This window comes from Sprattus sprattus (genome assembly GCF_963457725.1).
Source record: "Sprattus sprattus genome assembly, chromosome: 19".
Classification (NCBI taxonomy): Eukaryota; Metazoa; Chordata; class Actinopteri; order Clupeiformes; family Clupeidae; genus Sprattus; species Sprattus sprattus.
The window spans coordinates 12,530,068-12,553,534 of NC_137917.1; the positions used below are offsets into that span (position 1 = coordinate 12,530,068).

At 45.1% G+C, this 23,467-nt stretch overlaps 1 protein-coding gene across 1 annotated transcript in view; it reads left to right on the forward strand.

Annotated features, from left to right (window-relative positions):
• The window catches only part of cdk14 (cyclin dependent kinase 14), a 147,132-nt gene that overhangs the window by 23,484 nt on the left and 100,181 nt on the right, over window positions 1-23,467 (forward strand). The window contains exon 3 of the mRNA XM_080858587.1: window positions 19,514-19,759. Within this exon, the coding sequence (XP_080714713.1) occupies window positions 19,514-19,759 (246 nt within the window). The remainder of the gene's footprint in view (window positions 1-19,513; window positions 19,760-23,467) is intronic.

The following is a 23,467-nucleotide window of genomic DNA, read 5'->3' on the forward strand; positions in this document are numbered from 1 at the left end:
TTTCTTCCTGGCTTCATGCAAGTGTAACTTCACACCCCAACTCGGAGCCTAAAAATGCTAAAAAGGAGGCAAGGGGAGGTGGGGGCGTAAACTCCTGTGAATGATGAGCAGCAAATTAAAATGATTCTCACACTAATGGGTGGGGTTTGGAGGAGGTGACGTAGATAAGTCCCAAACGGTTGACTGTATGCCAGCAACGACCTTGCAAGGTTCAGGACGATATTTGAAAGTGAAGATTAGACATTTTCAACCCATAAAATGCAGATTTAAATTTTTTGTCAATATGAACACCAGCACTGATGGCTTTTCATCACAGTCCTGCATATACTTTAGTTAACAGCTGAAAAACACATGTAAAGGTGCAGTACCTCTTTAATCTCTCTCCCTCAACTCCAACCCCTTCTCCCTACCACGCCCCAGCTTCTTCACTCTCTGCTCCTGCGTTCTGCTCCCCCCCCCCCCCCCCCCCCCCCCCAGAGGAAGCCCTTGCCCTCCCCCCAACACCCCCCTGGGTCAGCGTGTGTCGTCTCCGTATCCGGCCTCTCGCCTGGGAGGGTGTCGGATGTGCTGGCCTGAATTATGCATGATCCTGTTCCCTTTCAGGATTCTCCACCCACGGACTAGCGCCTTCTCTCAAAGCTCTCCTAGTTTTCTCTATAGTCTACTGTGTGTGTGTGGGTGTTTGCATGTGAGGGTTTATGTGTGTGTGTGTCTGTGCATGTGAGGGTGTATGTGTGTGTGGTTGTGCATGTGAGGGTGTATGTGTGTGTGTTTGTGCATGTGAGGGTGTATTTGTGTGTGTGTTTGTGTGCAGAGGTGATGCTGCCTGAAGTGACGCACACAGACGTGTCATGCACTGGGCCGGAAGAAACCGTGGCAGATGGCCGGTGTCTCTCTTTCCCTGTTTTCCCCTTCACTCTCTCTGCCTCATTCGCTGTCTCATTCCCTCTGTCACTCTCTCCGTTGCTCTCATTCGCTGTCTCATTCCCTCTGACACTCTCTCAGTCGCTCTCATTCGCTGTCTCATTCCCTCCGTCACTTTCTCAGTCGCTCTCATTAGCTGTCTTATTCTCTCTGTCACTCTGTCAGTCGCTCTCATTCGCTGTCTCATTCTCTCTATCACTCTCTCCGTTGCTCTCATTCGCTGTCTCATTCTCTCTCTCACTCTCTCCACCACTATCATTCGCTGTCTCATTCCCTCTGTCACTCTCTCAGTCGCTCTCATTCGCTGTCTCATTCTCTCTATCACTCTCTCCACCGCTCTCATTCGCTGTCTCATTCTCTCTCTCACTCTCTCCACCACTATCATTCGCTGTCTCATTCTCTCTCTCACTCTCTTCACCGCTATCATTCGCTGTCTCATTCTCTCTCTTACTCTCTCCGTCGCTCTCATTCGCTGTCTCAGTCTGTCTGTCACTCTCGCCGTCGTTCTCATTCGATGTCTCATTCTCTCTGTCACTCTTTCCATCGCTCTCATTCGCTGTCTCAGTCTGTCTGTCACTCTCTCCGTTGCTCTTTTATTCGCTGCCTCATTCGATGTCTCATTCTCTATCACTCTCTCAGTCGCTCTCAGACGCTGTCTCATTCTCTGTTACTATCTCAGTCGCTCTCATTCGCTGTCTCATTCTCTGTTAATCTCTCAGTCGCTCTCATTCGCTGTCTCATTCTCTGTTAATCTCTCAGTCGCTCTCATTCGCTGTCTCATTCTCTGTTAATCTCTCAGTCGCTCTCATTCGCTGTCTCATTCTCTGTTACTATCTCAGTCGCTCTCATTCGCTGTCTCATTCTCTGTTAATCTCTCAGTCGCTCTCATTCGCTGTCTCATTCTCTGTTACTCTCTCAGGTGTTCTCATTCGCTGTCTCGTTACTCTCTCAGTCGCTCTCATTCGGTGTCTCATTCTCTGTCTCACTCTCAGTTGCTCTCATTCATGGTCACTCTTTCTCTCCCAATTTAGTTTTACTTTGTCTGTCTGCAAACAGGTACATTTAAAATGTTCTAGTTTAATCTAAAGCTGAGGGAAGTGAAGAGTGTGTTTAAGTGTGTGTGTAATGTTTTTTTTTCTTCTCCTGACTTAATTAATACCACTGGTGTAATTGTATTCATCTTTAATGGGTATGAGTTGATTTGACTTGGCTCATCAGCATCTTTCAAAACTACCTCACCAACAAGCATCATCCACAAACCTGGAACCGCTGCAGTACCACCTGGGTTTACAGCAGCATTGTGGAATTTTGCTCTAAAACTAGCAAGTTACCTAAAAGGCATGCAAAGACCTTTCAAACACCACCAACAGCCCATTTGGCACTGATGCTTTTATTAAAACTGGTGCTGTGAAGGCTTTTCTGACATTTTCGTGGGGTGTTCTAATCAGAACAACAAAACTCCACAGTGCATAGCCTGGATGGCTAGTAGGAATGAGAGGTCTGTCCTTCACATGACCATATACCATCTAAATGAAATTGAAGATAATAGTCATTGCTCATATGAACATACTTTTAGAAGTGGCAAGTTGTTGCATATTATAAGTTTAATAGATGAACAAAAGGAACATGAGTCGACCAATGGCCAAATTGTTGCATAGTGTTAGTTTAATAGAAACAAACAATAGGAACATTAGTCGACTGATGGCCAAATTGTTGCATAGTGTTAGTTTAATAGACACGAACAAAAGGAACACGAGTTGACCAATGGCCAAGTCAAGTGGTTGCATAGATAGTGTTAGTTTAATAGACACAAACAAAAGGAACACGAGTCAACTGATAACTAAATTGTTCTTTTTTTGGGGGTGGGGGGGATATGTAAGGCACCAAATATTTGGATTAAAGGCTTTTGCAGACTCATATCAGAGTCCTGTTACAAATAATCGCAGTGGAAATTGGGTTAGCTGACCCGCTAAAACCCGGTGAGCCTCGACGTGGCATCTTGTTTCACTTAGCCCCGGTTTGGGTCCTGGCAGATGGGCTTCAAATCCCTCGCTGGTGCATGAAAGGCTGCTCTTTGATCACTATTACCCATGCAAATTTGATGATGTTATATTTATATGCCTATGAGCCGCGAGTAGCCTATCCGTTCATAACAGCATCTATCATTTGTCCAAAGGACCTTCTGTTAGCGTGAAATTAGTTCACTTCTTTACTTTACAGGAAGTGATAACATATAGTATACATTCTGTAATATGAGTATGTATGCATGAGTATGTACAGTGGTGGCCAGTTTTTCTCAGTTGCTTTGGTACATTTCTCGAATCAGCCTTAACATTTTCACAACAGTAAGTGCCTTTCTCGAAACAATTCGTACAGACAGAACCACACAATGTATTACCAGCAAAACTGGACAAAACCCTAACTTACAACCTGCTAAAAAAAAACACAAGACAATTTTCTTGCTTTTCACAAACATTATTTGTAAATCGAAAGGACTAACAGTAACTAACAGTAATCAACTATTTTTAAGGTCATTATGACACCATTCCCTAATGGTGTTGGTGTGGCAAAAGATTCCGTTGACCCAAAAGACTACACATAGTAATTGGCATGCTGCTCCTTACCAAACCTGTCAAAGCACGATGTCACTGAAACTGATTAAATATATGCTTGACAAACAATGATAAATGGTTGAACATTTTTGCCATTTTGGGGGATATGACCATTCAACAGAGAACTTGCATAATACATTTTGATCAACATGATTCATGCAATTGATAAAGCAGGCAGCAAACAATAGCAAAAACTAATTTACAAGAATGTATTAAAGCATTTACAATACATTTTCTCAAAACATTGACAAATTGCTTTCATCATGTGCGCAAGTGACAAGGATGAACAAGTAGTTTTGATAATTTTAAGTCTGATCTGAGAAGTGTAACAAAGCGGCCGAACAAAAATGTAATAGACATTTTTTACTAGCAGTAAAGCTGTTATTAAAAGAAATAAAGAAGCAAACCTAAAAACAAGAAGAACGATTATCTTTGTTTTTCATAAACGTAATGGATTCGTGTCACCGACCATTAATTACTTATTTGATAATTTCTCGTTATAAATGACCCAGAAGAATACTCAAGGATTATTGTTGTAATTTGCTTATTGTTGTGACAATGGTACGTGGCTGCAGATGACTGTAAAATGCAGCATCTACACCCCAGTGAGGACACCTGCAGCTGCTGTTCCATTTGCCATAACATTTGGCTTTTAATTTCACACAAGGCCCAAACAAAATAATCGTTAAATGTAATGTCTGTAATGTAATATTGGATCTACTTAATCAAACTTTATAAGGCATTTGAAAACCCAGATAGGTCAGTCACTTGGAAGTGTAAAAGTTAATGTTTGCACCCATGGATGGTTACAAAACATGTTTTGCTCAGCACCAGCTATCTATCGTTAGCTTGCTGCTAGTTTTGTAGTTAAGGGAGGTTAACTTGATTAGATTAGATAAGGCATTTGCTGAATATTTTGAAAAGATGAGTATGTTTGCTTTTCACTCTTTTTCAGCAACAGGCAAGTGAGTCCTTTCTTTTTCAGGAAGCCTCTTGGTACATCCTTAACATTTTCCGTATTTCAATTCAACAAGAATATTGTAGCAGAATATTGTAGCAGGATGCAGAAAATCAGTTGAGACTGGTCAGTATAGCAACCAATACAACCTGTTCACAATGGGACAATCTTGCATGCCACATAAATTCATAAATAAGTAATATCATCTTAGATGTTACACATATTTCCTCTCTGGCTTGGTGACCTATGAGATTTTCCTCTCCCTTTTCCCCTTTCCCTTTTTTGTTTTCCCTTTCAACAAATGGAATCAATCCTCATCAATCTAGATTTTACTCATTTGAATGATACCTAGATGTTTTTGGGGTAAGACGATTTTACATAGCCTAGCATGAATGTGCAAAAGCATTCCCCAAATGTCCAAAAGAATGAGAAATTGCTGTTATGATGTGCATAAGTGAATATATTTTACTTCTTATCTGAGAAATGTACAGAAGCAACTGAGAAAAACTCAGAAGGACCGTAATACGTGTTCTATTCATGTTCCAAGGTAAAATTCAGTTATTAACTTAAAAGAAAAGCTGTCATTGTGCGGTTTTTTTTTCATACTGTATTCCATTGGCCTGTTTAAAGTGGTCATCTACCAAAAAAACACGCATGCAGCAGTTGACAGAACACTCATTACAACCAAAGGACCTGAGCCTTGACTTGGACTTGTGACAAAGACTTGTGAGCACCTCTGGTCAATGGTGCAGTATTCATGTCTTGATTTGAGGCAGACCTTGAACCGTAACCCTGCTCCTAAATGAAGAGTGTGTAGCCTCATGTTACAAAGACACTCTTAGCTTTGTGCTGAAAGCCTCTGGCCCACTGGAGGTCTGAAAGCAGAAGTGGAGGATGTAGCGCTTGAAGCTTTTACACAGCACTATAGAGGAATTTAGCCTAAATGGCTGCCCACTTATCAGTCAAGGTCGTGTGTTTTGGGAGATACCAGTTATCTGTACTCAGCTGTGTGTTAAAGGGATTTGGCTCATGCTCCTGAGTCCCCCCCCCCCACACACACCCTCTCCCATCATCCACCCCTACCCCATGTGACCCTCCCCATCAGACACCCCTAACCTCCTCCAGTCGTGGCAGATAAGGCTTTTTGTTCCCACCCCAAATCACCTCTTGCCACAGCTGTAGAGATAAGCCCATTTATCAGGGTGAGGAGGCCCATTGTCAACAACTCAAGGGTCCATTCACTCCACAAGATAGATAACTAACCTCATACGCCACTCATTTCGGCTCTAACTAGAGCGGTCGCAGGCCACATCATGTGGATAGTTGGACACTATTACGCTTGAAGACAAGGGACAATGGACCCTGGAGAAATGTCATCCTAACTTTTTCTTAACGGCATTTCGAGAATGAGGTCCAATGTCTTTATTTTATAGTGACAGTGTGTTGAACCCTGCATCATAAGACTGGCATGAATTAACAGTGTCATGTTGCCAATATTGGGTCATTATGCCTCTTTTAGATACCATAGCAGCTTATGCTACACCTCTCTTAAATTCCATAGCAGCTTGTACTACACCTATCCTAAATACCTTAGCAGTGAAGGCTAGACCTCTCTTAGATACAATAGAAGCTTGTGCTACACCTTTCTTAGATACCATAGAAGCTTATGTTACACCTCTCTTAAATACCATAGAAGTTTATACTACACCTCTCCTAGATACCATAGAAGCTTATGCTACACCTCTCTTAGATACCATAGTAGCTTTGCAGAACAACACATTGTCATGACAATTACTGATTATGGTGAAAAAATGCTGTTACATCACTGGGCATGATAGCTACTTAAAACAGCATATGCCATCTGCCTTGACATGATCATGACATAGCTTTGGTAGTCTAATGACACATGGTTGAAGTAAAGCGCTACCAAGTTTTCTTTATAGCAGCCCAGGCATTCATCATAGCCAACCCTTCACATGTGAGCCATCAGTCTATATTTAAACACGCAGTATACAGTCATGGGTCTCATTTGTAAAGATGCACTATGCCGATTAATACAATCCCATGCGTGTTTAATTGCTAATTTGGTGTGGTTTATATAAATGAGCTGGGCCTTGGGCGCTTCACTGTCACTGCAGGGTGGTGTATGATAGGGCTGCTTACTGTGTGGATATTAGGGAGGCTTGAGCTCCCAGCACTTAAGGAGTGGCTGACTGCCTCTCTGTTATTGTTGTTGATGCCACTCACTCAAAGCAGGATTAATGAGCACGCAGCAGGCCAAGGTTTCATATTTCAGCCGAGTTGAAGCTACGCCGAGCAAATCGATAGCTCTTTTCAGAGAGGGAGAGAGGGAGAGAGAGAGAGAGAGAGAGAGAGAGAGAGAGAGAGAGAGAGAGAGAGAGAGAGAGAGAGGGAGAGGGAGAAAGGGAGAGAGGAAAATAGAGAGGGTGAGAGAGATAGAGTGAAATAGAGAGGGTGTGTGAGAGAGAGAACTGAACTGTGTGTCATATGTTGTCTTAGCTAACATGCACCTGCTGAAACATGCACACACACACACACACACACACACACACACACACACACACACACACACCACACACACACACACACACACACACACACACACACACACACACACACACACACACACACACACACACACACATACACACACACACACACACACACACACACACACACACACAGCTCCATGGATGCTACCAGTGCTGCTGAAACACAGGCATGCTCTCAGACACAGACACACACACGCACACACACACACACAGCTGCACGGATGCTGCCATTGCTGCTGCAGGCGCTGCTGCTGTCTGTATTTGCTTCCGCAAACTCGAGCTGGCCTGTACCATCTCAGCAAGCAGAGGGGGGGATGCCACTACTCCCCATTCAGTCTTGCATACCCAGAGGACCTGTGGGCACACTGCCAAATTCCACGCTCACACTCCCCCATTTCCTTGCCCCGTCTGGGGGATGCAGTCGCGCCACATGCCACCCTCCTCTGACGGATGTGTGACGCATCGTTCCGAAAGGCTCCCCCCCTCCCGATCTGTCTGTCCCTCCATGTTAGTACAGTCTTTCCATTCCCTCCCTACCAGGGCAGCAAAAGAGTGAGCGAGCGAGCGAGAGAGAGAGGGAGAGGGAGGAGGGAAAGAGTGAGAGATAGAGAGAGAGAGCATGAGAGAGAGAGAGAGGGATATGTTTTGAGTTGGTTTTTTGCTTGCCGTGTGAGTGATTGGTCTGAATGGGTTTCGCCTGCACTCGTGAGGCGTGAAGGTGGGCTGCTTCTTGCTAACGGTGCCGGCATCAAGGTAAGACAGCGCCGAGGTTAGCTTTGATTTTCCTATCCTCTCCTACCTACCCATCCATCCCTCTCTCCCTCTCTTTCTCTCTCACACACACAGCGTGCAAGCATGGTAGATCGGCAAAAACAGCTGTCTCTTGACACACTCACAATCACGCACACACACAGAGATGGCACAAACACACACTCTCTGCACAGCTGGAGGTGAGTGATTGTGCCTACTATGAAGAGATCATGGCATGGGATGCCTGTGCATTTCTGAACGTGTGTGTGTGCTGACACAGTGACACTGGTGTGTGTGTGAATATTTCATTGTTTATTACGGCGTGTACTTGTGTGTGTGTGTGTGTCTGCAGGCCAGCCCACCTGAGACTGACACAGGAAGGGGGGAATTTTTTAAATGTTGAGCAGTGTGTGTGTGTGTGTGTGTGTGTGTGTGTGTGTGTGTGTTGTTTGAGAGAGAAAGGGGTGTGTTGACACTCTTTCTGCAACATGGAAACGGCAGAGAGGCATCTTTGTGTGTATGTGTATGTGTGTGTGTTACATTGTGGAAGGTGACTCTGCTTGTTTTTGGCGCTGTTTAAACAGCCAGCCCATGTCATTTTTCTTTCTTTCCCTCCATTCCAATCCCTTTCTTGTTCCCTGCCTTTTCTCTCTCTCTCTCTCTCTCTCTCTCTCTCTCTCTCTCTCTTCCTCTCCGTCTCGTGAGGGTGCGATGGATGGATGGGGCGCGTTCAGCATACGCTCAGCTTCCTGCCCTCAGGGAGCACCTTGTCACGGGCTCCTCCAGGGGAGGAGAGTAGGAGGGAGAGATAGAGAGATAGAGAGAGAGAGAGAGAGCAGGGGAGAGAGGGAGAGAGAGAGAGAGACAGAGAGAGAGAGGAAGAGCAGCAGGAGGAGGAAGGAGTGCTGTGGGAAGAAGCAGGCCACTCTCCCATCTGTGAGTTTACGCCTCATGAAGCTCCTCTGAGACTCTCGTTCACTCCCTCTCTCTGTCTCTCTGTTTTTCACTCTCACTCCCTCTCTGGTTGTTTTTCTCAGTCTGCAACTCTTTCTTTCTCCATTTCTTTCTCTCTCTCTTTCCATTTTCTCTCTCTTTCTCGCTCTCTCCCCGTCATTGTGTACACACTGCTCCGCCAGCACATCACGTCATCAGCCTTCAGGGTGGACGCCCGTGTGCTGGACTGCTGGGAGCTTAAGTCGAGGAGCTTACGGAGGGGGTTAAGATGACACCGGGGAGAGAGCTGGCATCTGGACACTCAGCCAGGTCCAGAGGACCAGAGGAGGCTGAGAGGGAAGCGATGCTGTGCTGGGGCCTGGCTCAGATGAGATTACTCACCAGGGGTACGGGGTGTTAGATGGAGCTGAACTGGGGCAACAACTTAAGGACCTGCCTGGCATGTGCTGTTCAGACAACGTCATAGATGACATGGATTATTAATGTTAATGGAGTGCATGCAATTATATCTAGGAAAAGGTTTCCCCCAAACAACTCAGCTGGAAAGACATGTTCCATCGCCATTACAGGAAGCCGTCAGCTATGGTTTCCCTGTCCTGTCTGCCGAGTGGAACTCAGACATCAGTAGACCAGAATGGAGGGGGTTGGTAGAAGGGAGGGATAGGTCTGAAAGCCATAATGCTATTTTAGTTCTATGGTTCTTATCTTCTCAGTTACATCACCGTGGTTCCCTCCTTAACTCATCTTGATGCATGATGGGATATTGGCGGTATGAATTGCTCCCCTAAGGTTGTTTTTACAGTTTAGTAATTTTTGTTTGAACTGTATAGGGCACAAAGATTTTACTAAACCCTTGTTGAATGCATAGCACATCCCCGACTGTCTACTCTGGATAGACTACTGATGTGTACTATGACGTCAGTCTGTGTGTTGTCATACACATCTGAACCATAACTCCCCGTTTACCCAGTGGGATGCTGTATCTATGTGTGTGTGTGTGTGTGTGTGTGCGTGTGCGTGCGCGTTCGTGTGTTTGTCTGTGTGTGTGCGTGTGCGTGTGCGTGTGCGTGCACGTGCGCGTTCGTGTGTGTGTGTGTGTGTCTGTTTGTGTGTGTGTGTGTGTGTGTGTGTGGTCTCAAGAGGCTTCTCTTAGTTTGAAGATATTTATAAGCCCAACCATCACTGTATTTTTATGTGCATAATTTAGATTGGAGGAGGGAAACAGGGCTTAATGGTCACGGATACACAAACTCTTAATTGCGACTGCATCTTCTATGCGTGCATGGCATTATGCAAACGATGCTGCAGTGGAGAGCTGAGGCTCGATTGCCTGCTCCTCTGGTTGTTTTCTGTGGCCTTCAGCAAAACAAACTCCACATGACAGAGGACAGGTGGCTAGTTCTGCTTGAATCATCCCGGCTTCTTCCTGATCCATGCCTCTTCCCAGCTTTACTGAGTCCAATCCACCAGATCAACCATCACACATAGTCTCATTTGTGCACTTTTTCACCAATACTCACCAGTAATGGGCGTTTCACTGGTTTGACTAATTATTTCTGACCTATACGCCATTCTGTTTAGAACACTAACTCAGGTAGATGTGGCAACCTAAGGTAGATATGTTGCTTAAAGGTGGATATGGTGCTTAAAGGTGGATATGGTGCTCAAAGGTGGATATGGCGCTCAAAGGTAGATATGGTGCTTAAAGGTAGATATGGTGCTTAAAGGTGGATATGGTGCTTAAAGGTAGATATGGTGCTCAAAGGTAGATATGGTGCTTAAAGGTAGATATGGCGCTTAAAGGTGGATATGGTGCTTAAAGGTAGATATGGTACTCAAAGGTGGATAAGACGCTTAAATATAACCTGTGGATTAGTGACTTTTTTATGGTGAAACATCAGATCTTTCAAGTGTACTCAAAACACTTTTTCCTCTAGTAGGGTGTCCACCCTGTTTACCCAGATGGGATCTTAGAGCTGAGCTGACTCTAGTCACTAGATTGGATTTTCTAATTATTTCCCCTATTTTGATGTAGAATAAGTGTTGTTTTGAATCACTGCACACACATGGAAAACATACGGTCAGTTAATGTTTACGCATTAGCCACGACTCATATAAATCCTCAACACATCTACACATGGTGAATTAGTATGCAACACACAGTGTATGTCGGTCACGCAGCAACACGATTACTTTTCAGACTTGATCATCAAAATGGACATAATAGTAATACTGGGACAGGTAGCAACCCTTGTTTCACCTCTATCAATCTGCTGAGCCTGATACATGAGACCCACCCACCACCTACAACCACACACACACACACACCCGCACACACAGATTCAGTCTAACCCTATGCTTTTCAGATCAAAGTAAACGTCCTCTGACCAATTAATGGACTTCCTCTCTGAAGTTCCGACATGGGAGGCACTTATAAAGAAATAAGAAAAAAAGCTCTCAAGTATAATGAACGGCAGTACGTCTGAGCCTTTAGAAATGACTCTAGCCGAGTCTACGCCACCTTGAGTCACTCAGCTCCCAGTACTGCGGGACTTTCAGTTCACCTCTTAGAACCAATTGTGTTCTCAGAATATCAAAGATTTCCGTTCACCTCTTAGAACTCATTGTGTCCTCCGAATATCAGAGACTGGCCCCTTGCCACACTCCCCAAGCCGGTGCTGAAGCCCTTGTCATCTCTTTGGGACGAGAGCGGAGAGCACTGGAGATTTGGTCACTGGTCCTGCCGGAATGCTCCCTTGTGGAGAGTTGGCTCTCAGAGACGTGTCCTAATCCTCAGTGGCATTCCAGCCAGCCAGTGGTAGGGACGGCTGCCAATTTAGTCATTAATACTCCCTGACCACTTCTCCTTGTGAAATCGGTGCCAATCTCTCTCCCTTTCTCTCCCTCTCTCTCTCTCTCTCTCTCTCTCTCTCTCGCTCCCTCTCTCTCTCCCTCCCTTCCAGTCCTGGACATTCTCTGGACTTACACTGTGGCAGAAGGAAATGTATGCATTCCCTTGTTACACAGAGCTCTTTGGAGTGGAGGCACTTAGAAGGGGACTTTAGATCAATTATATCAGAGTGCACTGGAAGAGCCCATGGGCTTAAAGGGCCGAGCAAGGCGCTAACAGTGTCAAGGACGAGGGTTCACTTCCTACAGGAGGGCAAACACTTAATTAAATGTACGCTTGCGTGCTGTGAATGGCAAGGCTCTCTGTGTATGCTGTCTATAGGCCTCAGTGAAATGAATGGACGGGCATGGTGGTGGCCTGTGTGCCCTCTTGATGATTGCTGCTTGCATTGCACTTGTTACTGGGTCAGCTGTGATGTTGGACTTGGGGCCCCCAACATCGTGGCGATGAGCTTTGCCTCTTCTTCTGCTGGTCCTGAAAGTAATGATGTCTCCCTCGTCTCTTAGCAGTGTAATAAACTCTCTTATCTGAGGAAAGTTCTGCTTTTCCCATCATAACTGCATATTTTAGTCCTCTCATCATTGCTAATAAGACTCTTTAGAGTATGGGTGTGTTTCGTAACACATGCAAAGCCTAATGATGATGACAACATTATCGTTAAGTGTCTCTTCGCTTGCACTCTAAAGCACACACTGATTTGAGACTAATACTAAGTCGTGGCTTTAGGAGAAGTTGAGATTTTCCATGACACTTAAGATTTCACCAGGAGGCTTTCAGTGAGTATGGTATATTTATGTAGCCTATACCTGCATGAGTTACTCTGGATCCAAAACCTAGAGGGTGAGTGGTAGATTTATGTAGCCTATACCTGCATGAGTTACTCTGGATCTGACCTGTATATGGTGAGTGGTAGATTTATGTAGCGTATACCTGCATGAGTTACTCTGGATCCAAGCTTTAGAGGGTGAGTGGTAGATTTATGTAGCCTATACCTGCATGAGTTACTCTGGATCTGAACTTTAGAAGGTGAGCTGGTTGTGTCGTCTCTCATTAAAGCCTCAGTGTGAGGGTCTGGTCTTTGGCACAGCCCCTCTCTGGCACTGGGTATTGGGCTTCGCTCATCCCAGAGGGTCTAATGATGCAGGCAGACTCATATCCGCAGCTGTGGCTGGATCTATCACTCTGCCAGGGCACCAAGATTAATTTGGAGAGGAATAAGAATGAAAGCTTGGTGGTTTAAGATTGGTTTGTGTGTGTGTGTGTGTGTGTGTGTGTGTGTGTGTGTGTGTGTGTGTGTGTGTGTGTGTGTGTGTGTGTGTGTCTAGATGCCCTCCCTTTGAAAGACTTGTATGGAATCTTTTTTGTCTTTTGTGTTTTGTGTCGGTAGTCCCACAAAAGACTTCATTACCCACAATTCCCTTATCACCTAAATTGTTATCTGCATTTCAGTACTGAGACAGCAATTGGCTGAAAACAAGGTGTTAAAATTCGTGACGCACTTTTGCCTATAAACTGCGTTGAAATGAAACATTCTATCTCTTTACGAACTCTCTCTACACTGGCTTTGGCCATGCTCACATCTGTCCTTCCACCGTCATCTGGTGAAGGCCTACTCTCTTTGTTCTTAACGGAAGAGAACAAACAAGGACAATCTCTCGTTAGCCAAACACTGCCCGCTAACTGAGACAAAGTAAGTTTAGCAAAGCAGCTAACATTAGACCTGCTAACTAGCTATCTCTGCAACCGGGACAAAGCACAACAGAACTCACGGAAACTGCAACATTCCGAGCGATCAAATCCTCCGATCTAAACTGCAGTGTAATACCGACGACATCACACAGCAAGGACAACCTTCCACCTACGGACTTCTTCTCTGCCTCAGGAACATCGGATGCGCCAACACTTTTCCAAAGGACTGGTAACATCGACTGGGCAGCTAGCTAGTTATTCACAACCTGGCTAAGCATAGGACTGTTTACATATGCCATTGTTCATGTATTGTATCTGTTTTGTTTACCAAACATAACTGTTATATACTTTCATTGTTAATTGGTAGTTGGCTTCGCCACACCATCCAAGGGAAATTGTTAGGATAGCTTATCAGACACACAAGTCTTGCATGCATTACTAACCAGCTCTTTATTCTAACATGGCATCTTAACTCACATACGATTACAAATACATTGGACTCCATATAGCCACACACGCGAAGCACAATCTCGAAATTCGCGGTGCTGATATAGGCTCGTCCTTTTACACACCACTCCTGTATGTTCACGAACGCGTACACACATTCACGCGGAACTACATGGTCAGACAAAGGGACACGCACACACATACTTTCAGGCGCGCTCCTAAAAGCGCAACTCAGAGCGTACAAGCTCGCGCACACACACACTCCCTCTCCCTTACACATACATACTCCTTCAATTCATTAGTTAGATACATTTAGCTAGATTACATATTGTGTGTTACTCTCTTATCATTGTGTAAATAAATACTTTGATTTATATACGCTGGTTTATTTAATGTTACACAAGAATGGACGTTGTCAACCTCTTCTATTCAGAACTCCAATGACCTTCAACCATACTATTAATAAGGTAACTTTGTTTTGTAGTTATTAATTTAATTATTAATCAAAGTTCCAAATTGATAGTATAATATATTTTATGAGACTGATATATTTAATGAGACTGATTTGTGGATTATCAACTTAATTGATCTGCCTTTGTGTTGAATGGTTGATCCCTGTCCAATCGGGTGAGATTACCAACATATTGTTGCTGTTGCAAGGACAGCACCAGTGTGTCTTGGTGGCCCTCGTGAAGTCAATATCACAATTCATACACAATTGCCCCCACATTCACCCGGCGCCTGCTCACTGGGTAAGATACCTACATAATCTGGTACTCCCAAATGAGAATGGTACCCATTTTACCTACATTTGTAAGGTATCATTCATTAAACAAGGACTTTGAGCCTGAAACCTGGCGTGTGAAATTGCAGTGACTGAGGAGCTGTTGAGCAGGGTGTGTACGGAGCCGATGAGGAGGAGTGTGTTTCTGGTTCAGCCTAGGAGGTGATGGAGTTAAATCTGGAGGATTGCTGCGGATCTGGTCTGGCAGTCGGCTCATTGAGGGAGCGCAGATGTTAACAGCCACCTCACATTCACAAACAAAGATCTATGGATTGAGAGACAAAGAGAGACTGGCAAATTCAGTTAAAAACTCCCAGCAAGCAGCAGTTACAAAGACAGCAAATGTAAGGGAGGACAAAGAGAAGCGGAGCTCTGAGATAAAAAGAGAGAGAGGGAGGGAGGGAGGGAAGGAGAGAGAGTGATATGCGGTTTTGGAGTGCAGATTCGTTTGAGCTTTCATACCACACCTGCTCACCTGAACACGTCTGAAACTATCATTCATTAATTGAGTATGCCTGTTTGCCCAGTTGATGTGATAGCGAAATTGCTAGCTACATAAGATAACCTTTAAATGACCTTAAAAGGTTTAAATGGCAGTTACCTTTGCATGAAATGATAGCTAGTTGTCTAGCTGGTGTTACAGTCTTCTCAATTTAACTTATAAAAGTATATATTATATATATATACACATATATACTGTATATATATAATATATACTTTTATAAGTTAAATTGAGAAGACTGTAACACCAGCTAGACATGAGACTAGAAAGACAGTGGGAAAGCATAACGGAAGCAGGAGGCGAATCAGACTCATCCTCACCCAATTAGCTCATCCCCATATTTCCTCCCAAATGCTCACAACTCCCCACATGACAGCACACAGTAACTGCATGCAAACATCCAGCCGGCTTCCTAGCAGATAAGCAGAAGACTTGACTGGCTGATGATCAGTGCCTCGAAGGACCATCTGGCCTTCTGTGGTAAAACACAAGTCAATGGCAAGTCCCAGGTGTAAATAGTAGGAGTAATTGAAGTCAGTGTAAATGTCAAGTGTAAATCGGGAGCGATAATTAAAAGCTAACGGGCAAAAGCGTGACACTACCTTTGCCCGTGTCCCGTGGGACACTGCTATTGGGGTCTGGCTGGAAGGCAGCGGTTGGATGTAAAAGGTCAACCCTACACGGCCATCAGAAAGCAGACAGCTCTCCGCCTGCAAGCCTGACCATAATGATGAGGCACATCAAGGGTTTTCTTGTATGATGCCTCCCTAGACGAAGGCAGACATCGGCATCAGGCAATACCTGCAGCTGTCAGATTGAGACAGGTGGAGTCAGTGTGTGTGTGTGTGTGTGTGTGGATGTGTGTGTGTAGGAGTGAATGTGTGTGTGTGTGTGTGTGTGTGTGTGTGAGAGAGAGAGAGATAGAGAGAGAGAGAGAGAGAGAGAGAGAGAGAGAGAGAGAGAGAGAGAGAGAGTATGAGCACATTTCCACTTCATGGTGCTTTTTGATTGAGTTGTAAAAGCCATAGTAAGAAACTTAATGGCAAACTAATGACTTTCAGCATTTCCCCCCAGCATCACACTTTCTCCTCTAATCATCATGTTATGGCATTCTGGGGGTTTTATTTGTTTGTTTTTGGTTTGGTGTGGTTTGCTCATGTGTTGTGGCCCTCTCAGGCTCCAGCTGTAAGCTGCTATTTGGATGCCTTGGAGTGCCAGATAGTGTTTATTTATGTGACATCTGTCATCCACACACAGCAAACCATTAAACGGGAGATCAGTGTAGGAAGCATATTCTTATCCTTCCTCTGTGTGTGTGAGTGTGTGTGTGTATGTCTGTGGTGTCTCTCTCTCTCTCTTTCTGTGTGTGTGTGTGTGTGTGTGTGTGTGTGTGTGTGTGTGTGTGTGTGTGTTTTTGAGGAACAGTGAAAGTGAAGGGTCTCAGGAGAATGGGCCCTTCTCATAGACTAGCTGTTTTTCGTGCACCCTCACAGCATTCATAGGAGTTATGGGCTGCAGTTATCCTTAATTAGATCCCTGTGTGGAGAGCCTGTCACCCTCACTGTGCGCTGTGCATTATAGCCCCATAACGCACGACTTTGGAGGGGGCATGGTGGTTGTTTTTGCATAGTTTCATTTCATCTCTCTCCACACGTCCTTGAGCACTCTCTCCACAGGAGACGACAGTACACTAATGACATGACAAAAGCCGTTGCCGAAGCAGGTGACATTTTCTCGCTCCCTCTGTCTTTTCCTCTTTTTCTCTCTCTCTCTATCTCTCTCTCTGACTGTCCATCGCACTTCTTCTGATGCGTGGTGGACTCAGTGAGACGTGTTCTGACCTTTTTAACATGCAGAGGGGAAGAGGAACGTGGAGTGCGGGAGTGAAAGGTGCTGACTCCTGCTCTTTGAGCTCACTAAAGCTGCTGTCAGTGGGCAGTCAGGCGTGCACTCCCTCCTCAACACACACACACACACGCACGCACGCACACACACACATACACACTCACACACACACACTCACAAGCATATGTTTTGGGGTGGGATTGGATGTCTCTCATTGTGTCAGTTTCAGTATGTAAGTTCTGAGGGCCCTGAGAGGATGTGTCCACCTGTGGATGAAGGATCTAAAAACGTGGAAGGAAACGAGTTGGGAAAATTGTTCGCACAGCGCTACACCTGAAACACTGAAGTTGCTCTCATGAGTAAAGCAGAGTTCATTAAAAACATAGTACAAGACTGAGTGCTGCAGGGCTCCACTGTGCTGGCCTGTTATTTATTGCCTTTGTTTTGCTGAATTAAGCTAGTTTAGCTAGCAAAGCATGGTTAGCAAGCAGCATCTGCGATTTAGTGACACTGTTCGCTACCTGTGCTATAGCTAGGGTTGGCTGGGGTTGAGTCTGAACAGCTATCCCGTGTGCTTTTACGATGGTGCGTGGCAAAAGTGCTAACTGTCTCCTCCCTGCTAGGATCATTTGGCTTAGCATGAGCCTAATTGCTGAAACTAAACATTGCCAAATTATATTTGTTGAAGAGTGGGATGTGCTAGTACTTTCTTCTGGATCATTTCTGCACTTATCAACCACTTAAGCCCCCTTAAGTCTACTGCAGATAAAGCTGGTCTGCTCGGGCATAGAAGGATATAATAGGCAAGGCTGTTTGCCCCTCCTAGCCATTACCGCAGTTTGCTATTCTTGACATAAAAGCCTATTTTGTTCTGGGAAGAAACTGTCTTTGAGACATAATGGGCCTTGACCCACTGAGTATCATCTTGCCTCTCTAAAGGAAGCGTTTGGTCAGTGTTGAAAGCCAGCCATTAACCAATTTGGCTGCAAATGCATACTTTCACCACAAATAACCTTCCTCCCTTTGTGAGGGTGAGGCTGTTATTGTATTCTATGTGCTGCATTGACAGCATCAATGAACAGCACTTCTTAGGTATTACCAGCGTACCAGAGTAGCGAACGAACATATTGCAACATCTTGTGCTGAAACCAGGAAAATATGTCATCTTTTTGTCTCACATTTCCAGAATAAATGTCTTTTGATTGTTTAGACGGCCATTCTTTAATTGCTTCTGTATATGTGTATACTGTGAATATGTACGGATGAGTTTACATGAGCGAATGTGTATTTTGTGTACTATGTGTGCGAGTGTGTGCATCTGGTGTTTTTACCGATCACAGATGTCCACTAACGCCTGTTTGCACGACAGACACATTAGTTAATTAATACATGACAAACTTGACACGATCAGGGTGCAGTGTCAGATTCATGACATTAGCGCGCGCCCTGATTTCTCTTTTGTGCACCTTTGAGCAGTGTATTTGAGCAGTGTGTAATGCCGTCAGAATCCCCATGAGCAACAGGAAAACTGAATTCCACAGTTAATACTGGGCTGGCTGTTCCAGATGCTTCACACACAGCATCAAACAGAAGAAACCCTGTCCCTCACATTCAGACATGCTCCTGTGTCCTTCTTCCCGAAGTCCACTTCCCCCGAATGCAACTCAACCCGGGGAAGCACACTTCCCTGTCAGAAACCTGGCCCCTGTAAGCTAGCTGGCAGGGAGGCCAGCAGGCCACTCTACCTAGTCACTGCATAGTGCTAATTAGACAGGTGTTTTACTGGGGGGTGGGGGGGGGCAGGGGGTAAATATTTAATGGGAGGGGGCTGTGGCTAACATGACACGCTGCCTGGGTACTCTGCAGTGGCTGACAGGGCTTATCAGTAAGGAGTAGTCACCAGAGGTAGGCCGTCTGTGTTTCATTTGTTCTGGGTTAAATTGTGAATATAGTTTGTACAGTACACGTGTGTGTGTGTGTGTGTGTGTGTGTGTGTGTGTGTGTGTGTGTGTGTGTGTGTGTGTGTGTGTGTGTGTGTGTGTGTGTGTGTGTGTGTGTGTGTGTGTGTGTGTGTGTGTGTGTGTATTAGTAAGCAATTGAGCAAAAGTGTTTCTGTGTGTGGTTCTGTGTGTCACTCTAGAACGACACCAGAGTTTGGACAGGAAGCGAGGGTTTGTCTTTCCCGTGGCAGAGTTTCAGACAGCTGGCGGAATCAGAGGGATCGCCGTTTCACCAGAGGGGAGAGAGCGGCTCAGATAAAGGCTCTCTTATCGTAACACAGGGAGCTAGCTGCAAGACTCCACGCACACACACACACACACACACACACACACGCTAGATAAATAAGTAACCTGGGAGAGAGATGGAGAGGGACTGAAGGACTGAAGAGAGAGAATGCCTAAGAAAAAGGGGATGATGTCGTTTAACCGAATGGCAGGGGTATATTTTTAGATGAAAGGGACAGGGAACTGCTACGGTTTTTGTCTTTCTTTCTGTCATACTTTTTTTTTTTTTTACCTCCACCCCCCTTTAAACGTCTCTCTCTCTCGCTCTTCTGTCCATAGATATGTGTCACAAAGATGTCCACACGCAGCGGGCAGGGTCCGGACTCGGTGATCAAGCACATGGACACCATCCCTGAGGACCGCAAGGTGCGGGTGCAGCGGACGCAGAGTGGTTTCGAGCCCTTTGAGAAGCCAGCCAGCCAGGTGAAGCGCGTGCATTCCGAGAACAATGCCTGCATTGCCGCCAAAAGCTCCTCCACTGGCAAGGAGTCTCCCAAGCTACGACGACACTCAAGCCCCAGCTCGGTGAGTTTGTGTCTCTCTCAGTGTTTGTTTGTTTGTTTGTTTGTGTTTGTAGAGGAAGTGTAAGTGAAAAGCTCGTAAATAAACCAACACAATCATCAGGTGGAAATTCTTATATTTCTGGAGAAAAGGCTCTCACCATATAATTCTAGACAGGTGCTTTTGAATTGGTGTAGACATGTATGTGTACAAATTTCATTAGTGTGTTTTATTGTGTGTGTGTGTGTGTGTGTGTGTGTGTGTGTGTGTGTGTGTGTGTGTGTGTGTTTGTGTGTGTGTGTGTGTGTGTGTGTGTGTGAGAGTGTGTGTGTGGAGAAGAGGGGGGAGCTGAGAATGTGTGCATGAGCAAGGTGTTTGTGTGTGTCTGTGTCTGTGTGAGTGTGAGTAGCTATAAAAACTCCTTGACATAACGACCCATTGGCTGCTTGGTGGCTGTGTCTTCTTTCTCATTAATGAGATCCTGGTTGCATCATTTCTTAATTAGCACTAACGAGATAATTTCCCCAAATCAATGTCTAATTAGATCTGGGTTGCAGAATGTGTTCTGCTCAGTGGGTATTAGGCCACATTTTCATGATGCTGCCAATGTTTCAGCTTATTTCAGCTTCAGCAACTATAATCATGTTCTGGAGTATTTGGTATTCTGGTCTTTGTTTTGTATTGGAATGTAAACAACACCTTCCGTTATTGTAATACTTAATGTAATTACATTAACACTCCATTATCCATACGGCATTTTTGCTTGAGTATTATGTTGAAATATTAAAAGTCCTCATATTAGAACCTGAGGCAGTTCTAGAATACTGCAGAGGTGTACTGTACAGTGGTGCTAATAAGCATGTGTGTGCTCAGAGGTGTACTGTACAGTGGTGCTAATTAGCATGTGTGTGCTAAGAGGTGTACTGTACAGTGGTGCTAATTAGCATGTGTGCGCTCAAAGGTTTACTGTACAGTGGCGCTAATTAGCATGTGTGTGCTAAGAGGTTTACTGTACAGTGGTGCTAATTAGCACGTGTGTGCTCAAAGGTTTACTGTGCAGTGGTGCTAATTAGCATGTGTGTGCTAAGAGGTGTACTGTACAGTGGTGCTAATTAGCATGTGTGTGCTCAAAGGTTTACTGTACAGTGGCGCTAATTAGCATGTGTGTGCTAAGAGGTGTACTGTACAGAGGCGCTAATAAGCATGTGAGTCAGTGACTCATGAGAAGATGTGATTCCGTTGTGTAGGCCCACTCAGTGAGTGAAGGTGGCTGTTGAGCTGGCTAATTGAGTGTGGCCAGTTTAGTGTGAGTATGTGATGAATGAAAGGGTTTCAGAAGGAGTGGAGCTGGCATGGAATATTTTATGGAGGTTTTTCACTTCTGGTTAGATTCTAACTGTTTTTCATTGGCTTTGTGCCTGTATTCTGCTCAATGACAATACAGTTGAATCTAATGTAATCTAATCTGTGGTGTGCAAAGAAAGCAAATTGGAACATAGAGTTAGCATGGGTGCACTAGCGAAGCATTGTATTATGTGACGGAGAGGAGCTAGAGTGCGGCTGCTGGCCCCGCTGTCAGGTAATGCTGAAACCTCATGTGGGCATGTTGTCTTACAAGTCAGGATCACTTTCTCACTCCAACAGCACTGAGTCAGACTACACGGCCTGAGCTAATGCTGTGTAGCGAGGGGAAGGGTAGAGAAGGCTTTTGTGTGCAAGGAAAGCTTTTCATCTCCAAGCTGTTCGTACCGAACTACTGGAGCAAAGACATGCTCAAGCAGCCCAAGGCGAAAATGTGCAACCCTTGTGAGCCCAATATCCCAAATTTGAACACGGCTCACTGGAATCGATTTCCCGCTGTAGTCTTGGGATTAGAGCTGATTTGTGGAGGCGCAGGAGTAAAAAAGCATAGGATTGAAAGCATGGTATTTGCTGAATGGCATGGAATTAAATGGAACCAAAAATGTTCAATTGAGTCATGTGATGAAAATTGAATCAAATTGAATTGATTTCAGTGACATTGCACAGGAACCCTGACTGAATTGTTATTTTAGTGCAGGATTCCATGGTATCCCAGAGTGTGTTTGTTTTAGGCCAGTCTCAGGCTCCTACCGGAGTGATCAGGGGGCTGCGCTATGGTATACAGTCGCTGTGGAGAGGAATGGAGAGAGTGAGAGAGTATGAGAGTATGAGAGTATGTGCGCTAGCGGGGGGTGGGGGCGTGAGGAGGGATATAACGGCCGAGGAAAACTAGATGTAGAGCATATTTGCTTGCTGATTCACAGCAATGAAAAATGCATGAGTGAGAGAGGCATGCAATTAAGAGTGGCCTGGGAGGCCAGGGGAGGCCGAAGAGAGCCCTCCCCCAGTCAGCCTCACCTCAGACAGCCTCACCTCAGCGGGAGTTAGCGGCTAATTTATGAGGCCATCTCTTCTGGCCTCACTTGCTCCACAGGAACCCGGCTCATGGTGCAATAAAGGTGTATGTGTGTGTGTGTGTGTGTGTGTGTGTGTGTGTGTGTGAGTGTGTGTGTGAGTGTGAGTGTGAGTGTGAGTGTGAGTGTGAGTGTGAGTGTGAGTGTGAGTGTGAGTGTGTGTGTGTGTGTGTGTGTGTGAGTGTGCGCGTGCATGGATGCATGATTGTGTGTGTGCGTGTGGCTTATCCCTGAGTTAAAGGTGCCATTAACACACAGACTCCTTCGGAGCAGGGCTTTGGGGCACCCTACATGTGTTTGCTGAGATGGGGAGTGAGTTACCGTGGTGATTGTGATGACTATGTGGCTCATGTTGCTTGGCAGGGATCCTGTTGGTCTGGTCCTTTTCGGGATTATGTTGTAGATCAGGCACCACGTGGATATGATAATTTCATGGTTCAGCCTTTGAGATGAAAATCTACCTCAGGATAAGGTGCTTATAAAATGATGGAGTGAGTCTGTGTCTGTAGGGGGAATTTGACCCAGTAAAAACTTTTCTGTGAAATTAGATATTGTGTCCATTCGTAATACATGGAGAGAGTGTTGTATGTCAGAAACGAGTCTTCCTCTCTTTCACTCTCTCTCTCTCTCTCTCTCTCTCGCTCTCTCGCTCTCTCCCTCCCTCTTTGCTTGATGGTGTAGTTCACTCTCCGCAATAAATATAATCATTTCCAATGAAGTCTATCATTGTAGACGTTTTCGTTTTATTTGATACTCATTTTCTGCTGTCCTTCTTTTGGGTCTCTTGCCATCACCATTTCCTGAAATCTTTACAGTGGTATTAAGATATTGGACATAATGTGTGGTTGGCTGATTCCTCTGCCGACTGTGAGAGTGTGATACTCTCCAGTAACTATCCCACAGATTGGATTTCACTTCCTGTTGCATCTCCTGGGAGATTTGCCGGTGTTTACCAAAACCTTTCCCGAATGTTTGGCTTAGTTGCACATTGACAAGATATGGTCTGGGGATGGGCAGCTCCTGCTTAAAACGAAAAACAGTGTTCAATCTGAGCACAAATGAAACACAAACCATCGACATTTAGTGTAGCAGATGTGTATTTGTGTGTGTTTGTGTTTGTGGCAGAGAGAAAAGAAAAGAGAGACAGAGAGAGAGGGCATGTATGTGAATGCCTCTTTGATTTGTATCGTAAGACTGAAGGCACACTAACATTGTGGCCCGAACAGAATGGCGTCCTGTGGGGATCGTCTGGAATTCGTCTGAGACCCTCCCTCCTTCACCCCCCCCCCCCCCCCCC